Raw genomic sequence first — 22,157 nt, forward strand, 5'->3', positions numbered from 1 at the left:
TTGGATCCCCTAAACTAAAAGCATTTACTTGAAAATCATAGCCACCCCTTGTACTTGGACGGAAGCATTAGTTGAGCAGTAGTCTCCCTGAAACATGATCCACGGACAAGCAAAATGCCCACTACTTGAGAGTTTACCTGCAATGCACAGTAGAAGGCTCCAGCTCAATTCACTGACTAAGAACACTGCCCTTTAACAAAAATCCCTGGGTGATTTGAAAAGCACTAGACAAGAGCAATGGGCTTGACTGGCTGAACGAGGGAATTCCAGTGATCAGGCTCCACGAAGCTTCCGTGAATACGGAATTTGTGTGTCTTCAAAGTGCCTATCCCAGCGGCGCAGCACAGACTGCTGGAGCCCAGTCCCTGGGTCTCCAGTGCAGCAGCCCTACACTGCGGCCTGAGAATCCTGATTGCTTGTAAAATTTCTGAACGCTACTGCTGGTCTAGGAGCTGTATCTTACCTCACAGGATCCAAAACTAACAGGCCTTGCATTTTAGAAATTGTGTACCAACTGCACTCCTAATAGAAGAGAAAATACAGAGCTGTAAAAAGAGAAGTAAAAAGGAAGTGACTGCAAAACGTTTCACTCCTTCGCACACAAGGGACAACAGCAGCTGAAGGCATCACTACAGCAACAGCTGTGTTAGCCGCCGAGGCTTCCTCTGTCGGTGTCATTCACAAGGACAGAGCCATCTGACAGAAACGCCATCGAAACACTCAAGCTTATGAGACAATCAACGTGGGAAGCATATCCTGCTCACGCAGTAACAGAAGATAAATATACGAACTTAAAATGGATTCTAAAATGAATTCTTTAGGCCCAGATTTGATTCATCAACAAAACAAAAATAAGTTTATTTATATAGCTCTAAAAACAAGTAGAAAGGAGAGCTGAGAAGTACTGAGACCACTCATAAATTTTAAGTTTTTTTAAATCCCAAAATAGTGCCTTTTATAAAACCATGTCAACACTATAAATAAAACAATCTACATAAAAACCAAAGAGCTCCACCTAGAGCTTGAAGAACGATTAATACTTAAGCCCACAAATAACACCCTTAAGTACCCATATCTCCGCAACATTCTTTCCTTCAACATTCCAAATATGTATTTCACACATCTTTACAAGAGAGAAAACGCTCTAAAGTATGAAATGCTGTTAATTTAAAAGAGAAGTAAATCTCTAATAGTGCTGTCTACAACCTATTTTTCTCCTCAGAGCTTGGCAGCTCTACTTGTCACTGAGGATGATTGTCTTTAGGAAAACTATTAAGAACTTGGGGTGGTACTAAGGCACCGCGGAGGGGACAGCTCTTCACCAAGTCAGCAGACATCCGCCCCGCCTGCTCTATGACCTTCACCGGCTCCTCTGCGACTCCTTAGCTTTCTATCAATAGGGTCACAGAGTGAAGGCCCCCAGACCCGACTGTACACTGGCACCTCTCAAGTACTGCGACCCGGTCATGTCTGGGTCCCGACCCTGGGGACTGTAAAGTAGCTGTCCTGTTGGGGGAGTTAGCACTCAGGCGACCCTCGCATGCAGACTGCCGCCAGAAGACGCGGCGCCAGGCACTGCTTCGTGGCCGAGCACCTACAGGTGTAGTCCAGGGGCTCGGAAGAGGCCTCCTCACAGCGCAGGGCACAGAGAAAACACCTGCCGGCCCCTTCCCCGCAGGCCGAGGCAGGAGGGCCGCGGCGTCCAAGAATCTGCATTTCTAACGAAGCGGCAGGTGATACCGGGATGGCGCTGAGCAGTCCTGAGGACTCCAAAACCAACTTGCCAAGTTCCCCAATTTACTCTCTTCCTCCTTCACCAAACCAGTCTCCTGTGGTGCACCGGTCTGGCTGATTCCTTCCCCGGTTCCTGATTCTCCCTCCAGCTCTTAGCCAAAACCGCCACCAGAGTTCATATCCCACGCCATAAGTCCCACTATCCAGCCTGAAACGTTTTCGTGACTGCGTCCTGCTGACGGGGAAAGGACAAGGCATTCCAGGGTTTCCGGTCTGACCCCAGGTCGTCTCTACCCGCCGTCTCCACAGTCCAGCCAACATGCCTGTCGAAGGGCCCCAGGCACACGGAAGAGGCTCTTCCACCCCGCGCTCTTTACATCTGGTATTCGTTTCTCCTTGATTACCCCTATTCCAACTATTCCTTCTGACATAGCTGTCACCATCGTGTGCTGCACCCTGGGAACTCAAGAAGGCAGAAGGAATCCTGCTTTCAGTCTCAAGAGCTGTGGTAGATATCGTTGAGCAGTGACCCCAACTCCGTGGTTGTATCCCTCCCCGCCTTATCAGTGAAAGAGCTGATCACTGCTCGGGAGGGCAAAAGGCACCTACATGGAAGTGTGCCAGGCTGGAAGTGTGCTGCAGAGCTTCTGGGAAAGCCTGCTTCCCAAATAAGGAGCCTCGGACCCAGAGCCAGCCGTCCTCCAGCCTTGGGGGCGGGTGTGGTGCTCCCCTGGGGGCGGCCAAGTAAGAGCCACCGGAAAGGAAGAGTGCAACAGGCATGGATCTCTAATGTCCTTTATGTTTAAGCACAATAAACCCCTACTTGCTGGAAATAGCTGTTTGTCAGGCTTTCTGTTACTTAGAGCTGACACAGCTGCGCTACATGCAGAATAGAGCTACAGTGCGAGTGCCCACCGGGTGCCTGGGGGACACACAAGAAGTGGGAGGGGCTGGTGAGATGGCTCAGTGGTCTAAAGCACCTACTTAGAATAAGCTTAGCAAAGCCCAGGGACCACGGTTCAATCCCCAGCACCACATGCCAGCCAGCCCGCCCCCTGGTGGTCTGAGCTGGCCACACACACACACACACACACACACACACACACACAAATAAATTAAAAAAAATTAAAAAAAAAGAAGTGGGAACCAGAATGCAACATCCATTCGGGGTGCACACATTACTTATGGAGGGTAGATGCAGTGTTGCAGGACTGAAAAGCAAGTGGAAGAACAGAGGCAGCAGAGGCTGGGGGTGGCCTGAACTGCCTGTGCATGCCCCCTAGAGAGCGCCCTGCAGTTCCAAGCCCGAGCCATGACCATTGCTTGGTGTGGCATGCGGGCACAGTACGTGCCAGGTCCTGCACTCAGTCCGCAGCACTCAATGCACAATTTCACTGGGGCAGGGAAAGCGTGAGCCGCACAGGGCTGCTGGGGACGTCTGCGGCCCACGCCTGCCTGAGTCCTGCCACCGCCCGGTGTGCAGTCCTCACTGGCCGAATGCAACGCCTCTTCCAGCAGAATTTTAATGTTTAGTAATTTACAATGAAGCTTTCAGCTCTCTAATTTTTTGATTTTCTTTTTTTCTTTAAATCACAGGAATCTTTTCTGGCTTTTTATGTATTTGGTACAAGGTCTCGCTAGGCAGCTCAGACTCATAATGATCCTCCTGTTTCAGCCTCCCCAGCACAGGGACGACAGGCGTGAACCACCATGCCTGGACTCGGTGGCCAGCTCAGCAGGCCCAGGGGCAGGGCCAGCGCAGCATGTGGTGCCAGGATTGAACCCTGGTCTCTGCGCTTGCCTAAGCACGCACTTAGTCCACTGGGCTATCTCACCAGCCTAAATCATAAGGATCTTAAACTTAACAGTCAAGCAGAAACCACCTGCTACCAGGTGTGGTGGCGCAAGCCTGTAATCCTAGCACTTGAAAGGCTGAGGTAGGAGGACTGCAAATTCAAGTCCTGGCTGGACAACTTCATGACACCCTGTTCCAAAATAGAAAGGGCTGGGGATGTAGCTCAGTTTGAAGGCCCTATGTTCAACCTTCTGTGTCACAAAAATAAAACTGAAACACAAACCTACCTATCATACCTAAGACCCAGCTGGGAGCAGGTCTGTGAATTTCATCGTAACTCTGGGAGAATGTTAAGTCAAATGCTTAGTCGTGTGATCCTTGCCCCCTCAAAAGACAGTAGAATGTGAGTGATTTTGTTTAATTTATATTTAACTTTTTATAATTGATTTGATTCCCTACTTGAATCAATGCAATATTTTACTTACAAAAGTACATGAGACAGCAAAACTTTCTGAGCCATGAGTCTTTAGTTTATCCAAAACCTATTTTTAAAAAATACTTCCTAATATTTAGTAAACCCCAGATTTCAATCTAAATTACACAAGGCCTTTGACTTTACCAGGAATCGATACTTCAAAACTATTGGGAAAAACACACTAGCTGTCAGTGGCAAGGGGCAGCAGGAAAACAGTATTTTATAAATAGTTAGAATTGCTAGCACATGGCAGTAATAAAGCCAGAAGACCATTCCACTGCATTTTCAGGTTGTCTCCGGGTTCCCTAGAGCCCTTGCTGCCTGCCGAGGCAGCTGCCCCCAGGCTGCCTGGCTTCTCAGCCATCTGCCGCGCTCCATGCCCGGATCTGTGCTCTGCACCGCAGCCGCCTCCCGGCAGTGTGGCTCTCACCTCAGAGCTCACCATCACGGAAAGCCTTCCTGGACCGTCCAAAGAGGAAGCAACCTCTGGCTTCTCTCGTGCTTAATATGGCCTGCAAACTGCAGCTCTTCTGACACACGGAAGCTAGCTCTGCATCACTCCTGAAACCCAGTCCCTGGAGAGGGCCTGCTACACAGAAGAGACACCAAGTAAATAATCTGTGCCTAAGAGAAAAAGATACACTGTATGACAAGTAAGCCCATTTAACAACATTCATAACAGCAAAACCCCAAATGCCCAAAACTGGCTAAATGAACTATAGCTTATCCATAAAGCAGAATGGCTATACTTTGGTGGTTTAAAAGAGCCTTGAGGGGCCGGGGCGATGGCTCAGTGGAATGAGCACTTCCCTAGCAAGTGGAAGGGTCTGAGTTCAATCCCTGGTTCTGCCAAAAAACAAAAAAATAAAAAATAAAAGAGCCTTGACTGCCATAAAAACACGTTCACAATACACAACATTATGTAATTTTTTTAAAACTGCCTTCAGGCATGGTGGCACATGCCTGCCATCCCGCACTCAGGAGGCTGAGGCCAAAAGATCCCTGCAGGTTCAAGGCCAGCCTGCACTTCCAAGTGAGCTCAAGACCAGCTAGACAGTGAAATCTTGTCACAGAAAGGCAATACAAAAAGTTGCAGAACAATATGAGTGGCATAAGCCCACATTTATCACTTACACAGGTTAAGTGCAACTATATGTGTATGTATTCAAAAAGTTTATTATCTTCATGTAACATTTTTATATATAGGGAAATTGTGTAGGACTGTGGTACTAAACAGAACTTTTTTTTCAGTCTATGTAATTCTGTATCACTTGAATTTTTGGAAACAATATAAACCTTTTGTACATTAAAAAAGTAAAATTATCAACCAGGTATGGTGGTTCACACCTGTAATCTTAGCACTTAGGAGGCTGAGGCAGGCAGACTATTGCAAGTTCAAGACCAGCCTGGGCTACAAAGTGAGCTCAAGGGCAGCCTGAATAGCATAGCAAGACCTTGTCTCAAAAGGACAAAACAAAAAGAAAAAAAATGGAATTATCACCTTTACTTTGCAGTGGATATACTAAAGTATGTTTCAGGCTTTCAGAAAATTAAGATATCTTTTTAAAAATATTTTATGCTCACTATAAATTAAGCTATATAAAATAATAGTAGTATTTGTTATTTATAGTACATAATTGTTTCTTGAGACAGGGTCTTGCTATGCAGTCCAGGCTCACCTGGAGCTCACCAAACTGCTCAGGCTGGCCTCAAACCCACAGCAATCCTCCTGCCTGTCCTGACTGCTGGGAGTATAGGCGTGCACCACTACACCCAGTTTATAGGTATGCACCACCACACCCAGTTTCCAGTACTTGGTAAAAGTATAAACTTTTCACAAGTTAGGACTAGGGGTGTAACTCAATGGCAGAGTACATGTTCAGCATGCATGAAACTCTGGTTTCAATCCTCAGCACCCAAAAAATTGCCTCATACCTGATAAAACCTGGAAACAACCAAGATGCCCCCAGTAAATAAATGATTAAAGACACTATGCATATCCATACAATGGAATATCATGCACAATAAGAAGAAACCACCTATAAGTCACAAAAAGATGTGAAGGAATCTTAAAGGCATATTTCTAAGTGAAAGGAGGCAACCTGAAAAGGCTACATACTGTGATTCCAACTACTCCACATAACATTCTGGGGAAACAGGACGCTGGGGACAGTAAGAACACTTGTGGCCACCAGGCATTGGTGGGACGAGAAGGAACTGTTTGAGGCCACAGAACTGTTCTGCATAATACTGCAGTGGCAGATACACGTCATTATGCATTTGTCAAAACAAGCAAGGCAACAGCACCAAGAGTAAAGTCAACCCTCTGGAAACGACAGCTTTAGTCAGTGACAATGTAGGACTGGCTCTCACTTGCCACAAATGCACCAACAAGGCACACTGTAAATAACACGTGCAACTAGGCGGTTGAGGGCTATAAATAAGCATGTGGGGATTCTTGGAATTTTGCAGGGAAAAATGAAACCTAAATAGCTGCTTCACGGTTCAGACCAGGAGGAGGGCGATTTTCAGGGGGCAGAAGTCAGAGAGCCAACAGAGCTCCAGCGAGCTCAGCTCCTGATGGTGGTGTAGACAACGGAAATAACGGAGGCTGATGCCTGCCGACACAAAACGCACGGCCACAGTCCCTGCTGGCACACAGCGGTGCTACGAGACCCGGCACGGCGGGCAGCCACGCCACGGCGTGCAGCTGAGCAGCACTGGAAAGTGGCCGCCTAACCCAGCTCACGGCTCTGCGTCTCTCCTTAGGCCACTTGAATCTCAGTGAACCTCCCCTGTGTGAACCGGTGACAACACAGATTTCCACTCAGCTCTCCAGGAACCCTGAACTCTTTAAGAAACAAAGTCTCTGAATTGTCTAAATGTAATCAGTGCTAGGGATGGGGCGCTGCTCAGTGCGAGGGTGGCCACCCCGACTTCAGTTCGCAGCCACACACACAATAATTAGTGCTTTGTTATGCATTTTTATTAAATATTTCTCTTTAATAAATGCATATGTAAGAAGTGAACTATAAAACAAAACTCATGCATTTAAGTCATGTTAACATGGATTTATTATATTCAAAGAAAAATAAGTGATTTAGTATTTGAAGTATAATATGAGCTATTCCAATTCTACTAGATTCTTTCCATGTTTCTAATTTCCATATTGTCTCAGTTACTTTTTACTCATTGCTGGGGCAAAATACCAACACCCAAAATTAAGAAAGAAAAGGTTTATTTAGCTCACAAGTAGTGGAGGTTTCAGTCCACTCTCTGCTGGCTCCAAGGCAGACGGCAGTTCGTGGCGGCAGAAAACAACGCAGCGCGGAGAAGAGCAGCAGTGCAGCGTCCAGCAAGCGGCTCTTCCTTCCACAGCAACTGCGGAGCCCAGAGGTCGTCCAAGGGAGTGGTGGCTGCTGCTGTGACAGTCCGACCCCTCCAAGGAAGTGGGACGCAGAAGCCTCCTCAACCCCTTTATGTACCCTGTTAGTGCTGAGTCACTCTGGGGCGGCCCCCACCCCAGGGCAGGGCCCCCATGCTCCAGCGCGTGGAATCGCCACACTGATCTAGCCAAGCTTCTGACTTCTCAAGTTGACACGATGTAAAATCCACCACAGACACACATCACATAAAAAAATTTCCCAAAATTATAGCTCCTTAATTTTTTTTTCAGTACCAGAGATTGAACTCAGGACCTTGTTCTACTGGGCCATCTCCCCAGGCCCTCCTCAATTAATTTTTGTTCCTTTAAAAATGTCCTCATCCTGGGCTGGTGAGATGGCTCAGTGGCATAAGCACCTGCCGGGCAAGTGCAAGTTCCCAAGTTTAATCCCCAGTACTGCATGCCATGGCAGCCCCAAACCCAGTGCTCCATGCAGGCCTTGAAACTGGGTGTGGGCATGGTGGCATATGCCTATAATCCCAGCACTGGGGAGGCTGCGACACGAGGATCACTACTTTGAGTTGTGTAGTGAGACTCTGTACCAAATAGATAAATAAATCTCTACAATTGGAATTGTATAGTGCAATTTGCAAAAGACAGTCATCAGTCATTCTTGCAGAGAAAATAAAACACAGAAGAGGAAGAACACACACACACACACACACACACACACACACACACACCACACCCCTGCAGTATGTTCTTAGATGTCCATGCCTCTGGCTTGGTAGCAAGAATGGGGTAGGGCTGTGGGAACTGACCACACCCAGGTATTCCATATTTCCATAACTCGGGAAGAAGCCAAAGTCATGTTTTTAAAGACAACTTAGATCAAATTTCTGCACTTTGTCACAGCATTGTTTCATTTTTTTCTTTTAAAGAAATAATCATAAGACAAGATAGTAGCACATAACTAAAAATAGGCCACATTTAGACTGCCCTTACCACCTATTTCTATAACATCTCATACCGTGGATCAATTTTCTTAATAATTCAGTACCTTAAACAGTATATTACACTAGAATCAAATTCATCCTTTAAAACCTAAATATGTTTACTTGTAATCGCATTAAACTTGCAATGTTAGTTAAACTTAATTTCCATTCTGCACGGTCTTCCTCCCGCTTGCCCTTGTACAGGCTCTCCCTGGGCAATTCTATCAATTCTATTCGTGTGTGTGGCTTCAGACACTAGCCACCTGTCTCTAGAGCCCAGTTCTGTGAGGACAGCCCACGTAGTGAGGAATGGCGGCACTTCCACCCAGCCAATCCAGCTGTGTCTAACCATGCACAGAGCAGAGCGCCACGGGCCACACGACACGGTAATGCCTTCTCGTGGATTACGGACTTAGCACCAGGCACTGTCCTAAGTGCTTCACAGAAATCTGTCACTTAATTTTCATAGTCCAATCACACATGCCATGTGTATGTTCTTTTACTCAAACACCCATGAAAATAAAAGCCTCAACATTGGAAGGCACAACAGAACACTGTTCACTGCCCACTAGCCGCTCGCGCATTCCTCTGCCCTTTCTCCTGGCCCAGGAAGCGGCAACTTTGTGGCTGTCAGTAGGTCCAACTCGTCTCCAACCCCTTTGTCAGCACAGCAAGGAGTAACCACAGGACCCCGGATGAAGTGAGACACAAGTCAGGGCCTCTCCGGGTGGGCCACGGCAAGCAACGCAGCCCTCGCCCTTTCCTGTCTTAATTGCAGGTATCGGGTGCAGGTGCATATTTCCCTTTTCGACAATGAGGAAAAGAGCAAGACAATCACAGAAATGCGGGACGTGACGCCACTGAGAGAAAAGGCTGTTACCCCGAACTTGCGGATTTCCCAACACTGAGGAAAATGAACCCTTGCTTTGCCCAGGACTCCTAGAGATCCTCCTGTTTTCAGCGTCCCCAGCGTTGGGATTACAGGGGTGCGCCACCATACCCGGACTCAGTGGTACAGGGCTGCCATGGCATGTGGCACTTTAAGTCTTATCATCTATTAACTTTAAGGTAAAAATAGGCTTAGCCTATAGAAAACTATAGTCATAAGAGATTCCAACAAACTTTTGGAACCACAACAGGGGAGGAGCAATTACTACAGCAATTACTACACAGCCACGCAAAGCAAGGCCCAGGTAAGTGCTTTCAAAAACTGAGAAGCAAATCAGCTCTGCGGTGAGACCCACGGGAGAGGCGGGGTCGGGAGCCACCAGGCCTGCGGGGACACACCTGTGGCTCTCACCCCCTTAGGCTCCTAACGCAAAGGCCAGCTCCCCACCATTGTGCGCATTCACAGCTCTGACACTAGTCACTGGAAACTTTCCTTAAAGGTTCCCTATTCCTAACTGGCTGTTTTTATTTGTGACAAAGTTACCGAAAATACACAAAATGATCAAGAAAAGCAAAAAGAATAAAAGGCAAGGCGAGGAGTGGGAAAAGTAAAGAAACTGAGAAGAAGAAATCATGCAAAAAGCAGAACATTCAAAAGAAAAATACATGTAATCTCCTCAGAGATTTTTTTTAAAATAAGAACCTGTGGAATAGAAATAATTCGTACATAGCAGCAACAGCAAACAAAAATAACAGAAAGCCTGGGAAACCAGACTGAGGCAATCTTCTACACACTAAGGTTTAAAAACTAGGCACAGGGAGAGATAGCTCAGCAGTATAAGCACCTGCCTGGTAAACGCAAGGTCCTGAGTTTGATCTCTCGTACCAAAAAGTACATAAACAAAAACCAAAATCTCTCATAATATGAGAGATTATCATCAGGAAATACTGTGTATTATTATAATATCAAATGATGACAGTAACGTGTATTTAATTTCTGCCCCTGCATTTGATATACTGACAATTCCAAAGAAAGTTTATATGCTAATAATTTCTGTGATAAAACTATTTCTAGTAAAATTGGAATCTTTATCTTAAGTCTTTAGATTAAACCAGTTTTCTTTAAAAAAAATAAATAAATAAAAAATAAAAATAAAAACTAGGCACAAAAGTTGAAAATTAGATTAGGTCCACAAAGAAACACCAAAGAGGAGAGCCACAAGGAGAGGAGAAAGGAAACTGTCAAAGAAAAACCATTTTCTCAAGAAAGAAAACTCCCACACACTGTTAGGAATGTAAATTAGGGCAGACACTAGGGAAGACAGTACAGAGGCTCCTCAAAGACAAAACTCACAGAGACCACCAAACCTCACTGCGCAGCTTTTGCAAAGGGAGTGAAAGCCTGCCCCCGAAGAGGCAGCTGCCTTCCCTGGCTCAGTGCAGCACTCCTCGCAACAGCCAGCGGAGTATGAGTAACACAGCGTCCACCAACTGACGAATGGATAAAGAACACGGCACACATAGACCACAGCGAACCACTCAGCAATGAAGAGAAATGGCATCCCGTCATTTAGGGCATGTGAGTGGGTCTAGAGAAAATTATGTCCAATGAAACAAGTACAAGAGATATGATCTCATCTATATACAGAATCTAGAACGCAGACCCTACCGCTGCGCAAGCTGGGGGAAGCGTGAGGCATGGGGCTGGAGAGAGCGTGGTTACTGTGTACAGCGGGGTGGGAGGAATCGCTTCTGGTATTTATAGCGCTGTCTGGCTACACTTGTAACAACTAATTGCACACCTCAAAATAGCTACTAGAAAGGATGTTTATGTCATGGATTTACCAATTACCCTGACCTTATTAAACATATATATATATATTCTGAAATGTCACATTGTACTCCAAAAATACATACAAGTATCACATGCCAAATAAATGGGTACATCTACACATTTTCCTCCAAGAGGCTAGCATTTATAGTGAAATTAAAACATCATGAAGGCAGATGACTGTGAAAATGCAGAACAAGAGGGACAGCCCAGCACACAGCAGCTTTCTGCAAGGATAAACGCTGCGGTCCCCAGGCCTCTGCATCCGAATGGCGCCAAGCCACTCAGCAGCTGTGCCTTCAGGCTTCTGAGCAGGAGATCACCTCTGCCAGACAATTTCAAAACTCAACTAGCCAAGCCCGAGGACAAAAGAAGGCACACAATGATGCGCATTTTTTGAGTCAAATTTATCCTTTCCCTTATCCTTCTGCAAAACAAGGCAATAAACCACAGGAGGTGCAAACACAAGATGAAGGCAACCGGGAGCCTGCCCCCAGAGGAGGGCCAAGAAAGCTCCAGAGCATGGCGCAGGAGCCTCGAGCCAGACCAGACGGCAGCCCGCAGGGAGGGCTGGCCTGGCAGCTAGGGAATGCACTTTGGCATCTGAAGCTAGATCTGCTGCGGGGCTAGGCACGCTCCTGACAGACATGCCGGCTTTCTGTCGGCGAGACGCAGTAAGATTTTAGATCAAACAACATAAGATTGCCGTTTGGTAGGTTAAAATTCTGTCAAATATTGGCAGATTGCTATGAGTCTCTGGGTTTACACCTGAATAAAATGATGCTGAAAGTTTGCTTTAAACATTCTAACAATAACAAAAAGAAAAGTGGAAGGAATACATGAAACAAAGACGTCAGAAAGCGACTGGCACCGAAGCTCGGTAACGGGCCCGGGGATGTCACTGTGCTGCGCTCTCAGTTCATTTTACGCTAAAAGTCCCTCAAGGAAACACTGTGAGATACACAGCACGAGAACAGCAAAGACGCCTTCAGTGTTGTACCTGAAAACCCAATCAGTTTACTCCGTCAGGAGAAAGAAATAAAAAGTGACATTATTGGAAAAAGGAGAAATAAAGTACTCGCTTTTCTCCAAGGATACTGTATACAGGATCACGTACATAGAAAACTTAAGAAATCAATTTACCACTAGCATCAATAGGTGCATCTCGCAAAGCTGTTGGAAATAGTGTAACAGGTAAAATCCAATTGGATTTCCTTATATGACCAATTAGCGAAATAATTTAACTAGCATTTATAACACAGCAAAGCCGTCAGATACCTGGCGGGAGGGATCTGTAAGACCTACATGCAGATAATCACAGCACTGACAGAAACAGAACAAATAAATCAACTATTCATGGCACTTAGGACATAAATTCTTCACAAATTTATCTATATATTCAATGCAATTTCAGCAAAATTCTAACAGGTTGCTTTTTGGAACTTGATAGCTTGAGCTAAAACTTGAATGGTAATGCAAAGGTACTCGAACACTCACGATAATCCCAAAGGGTGCACCGAAATAACTTGTCTACCAGATGGCAAGGCTTGTAATACGCTTTATTATAATTGATTAACCTGTGGAATTTTATTAGCCTGTGTAATTTCATTAACCTGTGCAATTATAAGATGTATTTTATGTGTGTGTTTAAAAAATACTTTAAAGAACTCATAAAGGTATTGATTAAAACTTTTGGCACTACTATTACTCTTTGCTTTAATCATCAATAAAAATGAAATAAACACAGGAAAATAGATATATTATTTTGCTAATTCCATAATTGTATATTTAGAAACTGCAGTAAACCATTATTTAAAAAAAAAAACAGCAGAGCTGGGTGTGGTGGCGAATGCCTGTAATCCCAGCACTAGGGAGGTTGAGGCAGGAGGGTTGTTTGGAGTTTAAGGCCAGCCTTGGCTACACAAAGAGTTCAAGGCCAGCTTAAACTGCTCAGCAAGACCCTGTCTCAAAAAACAACAAGAAACTGGTAAAATTAATAATAATATTTGATAAGGTAACACTGCGATATAAGGTACACACACAAAAGTTGCTAGGTTTTTCATATGTGAATCATGAAGAGCTAGAAACAGAAATGAGAAAAATATCCCATACAGAATAATGAAAATGTCAGTAAAATATAAAAGAGTACATTTGGTATAAAAAAATACAAAATTTATATGAAAAAAACATAAAATCACATTTAAGAATGAATTTTGAAATTAAATGAATGGAAAGACATCTATATTCTTTTTTTTAAATTTTATTTATTTATTTGTGTGTGTGTGTGTGTGTGTGTGTGTGTGGCCAGCTCAGCCCACCAGGGGGCGGGGCTGGCAGGCATGTGGTGCTGGGGGATCGAACCGTGGTCCCTGTGCTTTGCCAAGCTTGTTCCAAGTAGGTGCTTTAGACCACTGAGCCATCTCAACAGCCCCGACATCTATATTCTTATAGGGAAGATGTATCATTAAAATGTCTTGTTATCTTTAAAACTTTTCTAGAAATTTAAAACCCTCTTAAAAATAAAGCTTATTTTAAAAATATATCTGCAAACCAATCAGGGAAATTCTAAAAATAAATATATCTAGAGCAAGCTGGGTGTGGCAGTGCATGCCTGTAATCCCAGCACTCAGGAGGCTGAGGCAGGAAGGATCCTTGCAAATTTGGGACCAGCCTGAGCTACAAAGTGAGCTAGCTTGAAATGCATGGCAAGTCCCTGTCTCAAAAAGACGACAGATAGATAGATAGATAGATAGATAGATAGATAGATAGATAGATAGCAATTAGGCAACAAAAAGTAAAAAGAGTGCAAATAGGAAAGGAAGTCCAATTTCCCTGTTTGTAGATAATATGGTTATATACTTAAAAGGCCCTAATGACTACCAAAACACTTTTGGGCCAGGTAAATAAATTCACAACAGAGCAAAATATAAAATAAACATTAAAAATCAGCAGCTTTATTATACACCAATAGTGGACTAGCTGAGAAAGCAATTAGGAAAATGATTTCATTCATAATAGCTTCAAAAAGATAAATCTTAGAGATCAATTTAGCCAAAGAGGTGAAAGACCTTTACAGTGAAAATTTCAGAGCACTGAACAAAGAAATTAAAGGAGAAATCAGAAGATCAGAAGACCTAGCATGTTCACAGATCAGCAAAACCAACACTGTCAAATGACCACATGACCAAAAGTGATCTGCACACTCAATGCAATCTCCACCAAGTAGCAATAATACTGTTCACAGAACAGTGGCAATAACAACAACAAAATCCTGAAATTCGTATGAAGTATTAAAGACCCAGGACAGCTAATTCAGTCCTAAGTCAAAAGAACAAGACTGGCAGCGTCGCAACACCAAATTTCAAATTGTACTGCACAGCCATAGTAACCAGCACAGCACGGTACTAGCACAAAAACACGTATGTAGACCAGTGGAAGGGAGTAGGGGGCACAGAACAACCCCTACAGCTTCAACCATCTGATCCTGGGCAAAGAAGCCAAAATCACACACTGGAGAAAAGGCAGCCTCTTCACCAAACAGTGCTGCAAAAACTGGGTACGTGCCTGTGCACAACTGAAGCCAGGTACCTGCCTTCCACCCACGAAAAAGCCATTCCAAATGGATCAAAGAGCTAAGCGTAGCACCTGAAACTTGGAAACTGCTGGGAAAGAGGTGAAAAATGCTGGAAGCCATAGGCACAGGCAAAGACTGTCTGCCTGAGTTTCCGATAGCACAGGAAACAAAAGCAAGAATCAATAAACAGGATTGCGTCCAACTTTCAAGTTTCTACACAGCAATGGAAACAACTAAATGAAGAGACAGTCTGCTGAATGAGAGAAACTCTTTACCAGCTACTCTAACATAGGATTAATGTGGAGAATGCATAAAGAACTCAAATCTTAATACCAAATCTCAAATAGCCTGAACAATAAATGGGTAAATGAATTAATTAGACACTTCCTAAAGAAGGACTACAAATAGCCAATAAGTATATGAAAAAATATTCACCATCTTTAGCCATTATGGAAAAACAGATCAAAACTACTCTGCGATTTCATCTTATCCAGCCAAAACGGTAATCTTCAAGAACATAAAAAACAATAAATGCTAGTGAGGATTCGGGGATTGAGGGAAGGAGGAATCCTGGTACACCACTCGCAGGAATGGAAATCAGCATGGAGTTTCCCCAGAAAAGCTAACACTAGAGCCGCCATTTGATCCAGTCATACCTTTCCTCTGTACCTGAAGCAAGTAAAGCTGGCATACCTGCGTTTCCAAACTCACTGTGGCACCATTCCCAAGACCTAGACGCCCATCCACGAAGGAATGGAAACGCTATCTATGTACCAGTGGAGCACTACTTGGCCTCAAAGAAGAACAAATTTCTGTCATCTGCAAGAAAATGGGTGAATTTAGAGACCAGCATGTTAAGCAAAATAAGTGAGACTCAGAAAGACCAACGATGTGTGCTCTCCCTAACATGTGGAATCCAGAAAGCAGGAGAGGGACTATTAGTGGAAAAGAGAGAGAAAGGTGTCTAAGGGCAGGTCATAAACATGAGCAAAATACATTTCATACACTAAAAGCCCAAAAAGTGTGAAACAAGGGGGCAGAGATAGACAGGACGAAAATGAAGTATACTACATAAATGTAGGAAGCTACCAAAATGCAATGCAGTGATCTGTATTATCAACTATAAAAAGTGAAAAAAGAATACAGAAAGCATGAATGATACAATGTAAAATCAATTAATAAATGTGATCTAATTTGTATATATGAAGCAACTATTTGTAATCATTCACACATAAATAATGAAAAGCAATTCCATAAAATAAATAAATGTAACAGAATTTCAGTTAACGGATGAAGGTATCTTAAGCATTAGAGAAAAAACACCTACGAAAGCAGATTCTAAAAAAGAATAGGAAGAGGAAATATGCTATAAAGACACTGCAATTAAATCTATATGGGCAATGAGTATCAGAATCGATAAACTGATCATGGTGTAGGACAGAATCCAGAATTAAAATCCAGCTTATATGAAATTTTATAATTTCCTGTAATTTACAGACAAAAATCTATTTATATTCAATGAGGAAAAAAGTGGTTATTTAATAAATGGTGCTGGCCCAACTGGCTGTCCATCTGGCAGAAAATAGTTCCCTATCTCATATTAAAAACAAATTTTAGATGGAATAAATGATTAAATGTAATAAATAAACCATCAAAAGCTGGAAGAAAACCTAAGAGACAATAGTGTTCCTTAACCAGAAAGAAAAGACAGCCATATTGAAGTTTACAATAATTAAAGACCATTTACATTGTAAAAGCTATCATAAATATTAACAGGCTAATGCTAGGCTTGGAGAAACATTTTCAAGCGAAATCACAGCTAACTGGGGAATACTAAAAGAGCCCTCGGTCCTGGCACAGAAGGTGAAAGGGCGTGACAGACGGGAAGGGCCACTGAGCCGCAGCCTCGAGCATGCTCTGATGGCTGAGCCTGGGAGCAGCACCAAGTGCAGTGAGCTGAGGACTGCTCTACCGCCAATCAGATGAAAAGAAAAATCGAGCACCATGAAGCCCACGCCAACAGGATGAAGGGCAACAACATGAGCTGTTTACCGCTGTTTCGGAGAGCAGTCAGACAAATGGTTTTACATGAAAAACACACAACAAACAAACCATACTCCTGGGAACCAATCCCACAAAAATAAAACCACCAATAAAATGTTCACTGCAGCACTGCTTGCACTGTGAAAAATAAGAAACAAAACATGAGTTCCCAGTAATAAGATCATAAATAATACTCCTATACTGTGCCGTATTAAACAGCTATTAAATAGAACGAGTCCAAGCTAACCATCTGCCTCCACCAAAACCCTGAAAGGACAGTCTGGGTGCCTACGTGTGACTGGGAGGCTGTGAAGACCTGCGTGGAGGGCACCCACTGGCCAGCTTGCTGCACCACACAACCTGCAGCAGGGAGAGGGGTGTGAAAATGGGGTTAAAAAGAAGAAAGAAGAGGGCCGGCAAGACAGCTCAGCAGACTAAGCACTGCTTAGGCAAGTGCAGGGACCAGGGCTTGATCCCCAGCACCACATACCATGCCAGCCCTACCCCCAGGGATGCTGAGCCAACTACCAAGTCTGGGCATGGTGGTGCACGCCTGTCATCCCAGCGCTGGGGAGTCTGAAAACAGGAGGATCCCTATGTCTGAGCTGCATCATGAGACCCTGCACCAAATGCAGAACAAATAAAAGAAGAAAGGAGAACAAATGGTTCCATGTATGCTAAGCAGCTTGATCAAGCCCCGCCACAATGAGAGGTAAGGGCATGAGCTTCCTCCCCACTGAGCACCCGTGCTCGGCCCACTGCACAACTGCTGGGCATCTCCCGTCCGCTGAGCCATCAGCTCTGTACAGTCTCTCAACCAGCTGTGCATCTGTGACAACCCCACTGAAACACAGCTTTCTGTTAGCTGACAACCCACACGTTAGAAAACTATCCTACTTATCACAATGGGATGTGCTTTAATACATAAAGGCAAGAGCAATAAATTAGAAAAAATAAGAGGTTGGTAACATGTATTTACTAAGTGTTGGAATGTCCATAAAGCAAAACACAAGTTACAGAAAAATATGCATAAAGTTTTCCACTTTGGTAACAACTTCCAACCTTAATTATAAATGTACACTTAAGCACATTTTCTAGTAAAAGTGAAAGCTGTTGTCCAACCCATTATTACAAATTGCATAAAGAGGAAGGACATAAAAGAGGCAAGTACTCACTCTGCCTTACAGTTCGCAGTGGTTCATTACTTCTCTCACAATAATAGTAATAAGTAACAAGTACTACTTGAAACTTGAAAATATTAAGCAATGAAAACAAAGATAATCTATGAACAATAAAATCAAATAAACTGGAAATTATTTAGTACCTACCTCACAGGATCTACTGTAAAGATGAAACCACATAATTCATGTAAAGTGCTTGGCATATTCTCCAATATGTTGTGAGAGCTCAACCAATTTCAGCTATTTTTATTATTAAAAGACTCCAGAGAGTAACAAAAATTATGAGGCTGAAAACAATGACATCTATACACAGAGCATTATTCTTCATATTACTGAACACTTTTTCATTGAGGATTGCAAGGACTCATTATGACAGCCATACAGCTTACTAAATATACCTTCATTGACAGCAAAACTAAAATTACAATTTAAAAAAATGAGGTACTTACAGCCAGGTGTGGAGGCGAGCAGTGCACGACTGCAACTCTACCACCTGGGAGGCTGAGGTAAGAGGGTCACCATGAATTGGAGGCCAGCCTGAGCTACATGGTGAGTTCAAAGCCAGCCTGAACTACAAAGTGAAGCCTGTCTCAAAAAAAGAAAAAGGCTCTAATACAAGTTAAAAAGATACTGCAGGTAGGCGTGGTAGTGCATGCCTGCAGTTCCACACTTGGGAAGCTGAGGCAGGAGGATGGCTACAAGTTTAAGGCCAGCCTGAACTACAAAGTGAGTTCAAGGGTAGACTGAACTGCATAGCAAACTCTGTCTCAAAAAAGGAGGAGCAGGAGGAGCAAGAGGAGGAGGAGGCCGCAATCTTTTGCCTTGAAGTTTACTTTAAGAACTTCAGGAACCATCCTTAGACACAATGCCTCTGTCCCAACTTCAAATGAGAAATCCTTGGGTCCTCACCAATTCCTGCATTGGAGGGACTTAGAAGACAAATTCAAACAGACCAGGGAGGGATGCGATAGCACTTTTCTGAGACGTACCCACGGCAGAAAGCCATTCCTCCAGTACAGTGAAATTCAAGCCTTAATTGTGGCTTTCTTTACTAGCTTGCCTAAAAATACATGCTCAGTTTTGATCTATAAGCTGAATTTGGCCCAGGAGCACCATTGTTAACATCCAAGGAAACATTAAAAGAGCTGCAGAAATGCCATGCGCAGCCAGCATCGCCTACTCACATGGCCTCCACCTTCTCTTCCGGGCCTTGCACCTGGCCTGTCACGGTGCCTCTGCTGGTGTTCTTCACCCAGCCAACGACTCCTATTTTCTTAGCTTCCCCTTCCGTGTACTGGTTCCCAGAGAAAACACAAGAGAAGAAGTCCGTCACCCATAAACTGAACTCACCACATGCCTGATCTAACATTCAAAAACTGCTAACCTGCTCACTCATTCTATTATGCCAAATTTGTGTAGCTCACCTGCAGCAACACCTCTGTTTATAAGAGCTTGCACTTACCTAGTATGTTTTATTAATGTCTCCTTTCAATAAATAAACACATAGTGGGGGCCTACACCAAAACCCTAGAAGTACAGGGTTTAATTTGAATCAATTTCTGTGGTGGTGTTGTGGAGTCCACAAAATCCGGCTACGCTGCCCTTACAGCTGTTCACACCAAATTATTGTTGATCTGAATTCCAAATGATCATCAAGTCAAGTCTCAATCACTATGATCGACATAAAGTATTCATAGGCAGAAAAAAAAAATCTAAAACATTTCAAAATTTCTAACAAAACTGAGGAAAAATAATTTTAATAAGAAAATTAAACTTGGAAAAAACACCAGCCAGGGCTGGCCAGATAGCTCAGCAGACTAAAGCACCTGCTTAGGAAGGCCCAGGGACCAGGGCTCAGTCCCTGGTGCGCCTTGCCAGCCCTGCCCCCAGGATGCAGTGAGACACACCTAGACTGGATGCGGTGGTGCATGCTGTAATCCCAGCACTGGGAGGCTGGAAACAGGAGGATTACTATGAGTCTGATCTGTATAGTAAGACCCTGTGGACCCTGTACTAAATACATGGGAAAAAAAAAAGCACTAGCCTAGATGTGCTGACTTTGCATTAGGTTAAAAGATTCTTATTTTTCTTGTTGGCTCTAAACTTGTCAAAAAACTGGTGTAACTAAAGCGGGTGGTGTAGCTCAAAACAAGCTCAGTATAAGGCCCTGGTTTGGACTTCCAGCCTTCTGAAGTGTCGGGGGCACAAATGCTATAATTCTTCAGGGTAAATCTGTCTCTCCCAGCACTCTTTAAAAAGAAATCAAAGAGAATGCAAAACAGTAATAAAATATTAGAAATGCTACAGTTTCGCTAAAAGGAACCATAAGAATTGGACAGTATTTCTTGTATTGCACGGTACGGTCTTCAGCTTAGCTGTTCACATTACCAGATACACGCATGCAAAACTGGAAGAAAAAAAGTTATAAAAAGTGAGAAGAGAAAAAGAGGGGAAAAAATTAAAAAGACAAAAAAAAAAAAAAAAAAAAAGAATTCAGCATTAACTGCTCCTTTCCGTAGACCAGCAGAAGCCCGCAGCACAACCACCCAAGCCACCTGCTTCCGCACACAGACGTATCTCCTCCCCAACCTCCCCTCCTGCCTTTCTCCTCAGTGAGTCCTTGCAGGTTCATTCCCTTTGGATAGCCTCTACTCTACTCTTCAGATTTTATTTACTCTTTCAGGTTCTGATACTAGGGAGACAATAGGATTGTTGTTGTTGTTTTTAATCTTATACTTACTTATTTGGTACAGGGTCTCACTATATAGCTTAGACTTGTAATGATCTCCCTGTCTCGGCCTCCACAGCGCTGGGATTACAGGCATGTGCCACAATGCCCAGTCTGGATGGCAAGCTTGGCCCACCTGCAGTCCTGAAGGCAGTGCAGCATACGGTACTAGGGATCGAACTCAGGTCCTTGCGCTTGCTTGGCAGGCACTTAGACCGCCGAGCTATCTCCCTATCCCAACAATATGATGTTTGCATGTGTGGGTCTGATTGATTTTATTTAAGAGTATGCTCTCTAGTTGCATCCATTTACCAATAAAAACCTCAAATTTATCCTTTTTCAGAATCTTTAAAAATTCTAATAGTGTATGCTTGTGATAGGTAACACACTGATGTAAGGTCTTCATACACATATATGTCTTGCTCCTTTTAAAATTTCTTTTTCCGTTTCAAATTGAGCTTTCTTCCAGAAAATGAAAAAATAAGCAGCATTTTTATTTTGAAGTATTATAACCATACCATACTAAAACTTTGTGGATTCAGTCCACCAGAGCTTTTTAAAAACACCTTCTTTTCCGGGCATGGTGGCACATGCCTGTATTCCCAGCTACTCAGAAGGCCAAAGCAGGAGGACCATAAATTCAAGGTCAACCTGATCAATTTAGTGAGACCCTGTTTCAAAATTTAAAAACCAAAGAATTAAAAAGGGCCAGAACGTGACTCCGTGGGGCACCACCCTAGTGTGGCCGCAGCACTGCTGTGAGAGCCACAGACCTGTCCTTTCTATCTAGGGCATCTGCAGGAGCCCCGCAGCCTCACACTGCGTTTCTCCCTGGGCTGCCCCTCTCCTTCGCATGCACCAGGGCTGAGGCTGTTACTGGCACAAGAGACGCAGGCTGGGACACAGAACACCTTGCCTGGGATGTTCCATTTCCTGTGTTCCTTTAGCAACCCCGCTGTCACCTCACGCCACCTGGACTAGCCCGTGGGGATGGACTGCAAACCTTCAACCCAACCTGTAAGGTCAGCTGCTTCTCACCCTTAAGAGAAAGGGAGCCTGCGGCCGCCCTTCTACACTTTCTGCCTCACTGTAGGGTGCAACGGGTTCTTCAGTACATGTAAACTTGCCCTGTGGCGATTTCTCAGTGTCTGAGCGCTTCACTCTATTTCTGCACCATTAAGTTGAGTCAACACTAGCTGGGGATATAAGCTCAGCGGCCTAAGCACCTGCCTGGCAAGCGCAAAGTCCAGAGTTCAATCCCTGGTACTGGAAAAAAAAAATTTAGTCAACATTATCAAAAAATGAAAAAGAGGGCCTGCTGTACCAACCCTGCCCCTGAGGCGCACTGAGACAGCAACTGAGACTGGACGTGGTGGTGCATGCCTGCAATCCCAGCTCTTGGGAGGCTGTAAACAGGTGGATCACTATGAGTCCGATCTAGTAGTGAGACCCTGAACACCTTGTAGACCCTTCCCTAAAATGCAAAAAAAAAAAAAAGAAAGAAAGAAAAAAGAAAAAAGAAAAAGAA

The 22,157-nt window shown here is 43.9% G+C and overlaps 1 protein-coding gene and 1 pseudogene across 1 annotated transcript in view; both read right to left on the minus strand.

Annotated features, from left to right (window-relative positions):
* The window catches only part of LOC105743832, a 36,067-nt pseudogene extending 33,890 nt beyond the window's left edge, over window positions 1–2,177 (minus strand).
* Window positions 1–22,157, minus strand: part of Acyp2 (acylphosphatase 2) — a 226,423-nt gene that overhangs the window by 187,219 nt on the left and 17,047 nt on the right. The window contains exon 3 of the mRNA XM_023703562.1: window positions 19,086–19,195. Within this exon, the coding sequence (XP_023559330.1) occupies window positions 19,086–19,195 (110 nt within the window). The remainder of the gene's footprint in view (window positions 1–19,085; window positions 19,196–22,157) is intronic.

Source organism: Octodon degus, unplaced genomic scaffold (genome assembly GCF_000260255.1).
Source record: "Octodon degus isolate 3935 unplaced genomic scaffold, OctDeg1.0 scaffold00174, whole genome shotgun sequence".
NCBI lineage: Eukaryota > Metazoa > Chordata > Mammalia > Rodentia > Octodontidae > Octodon > Octodon degus.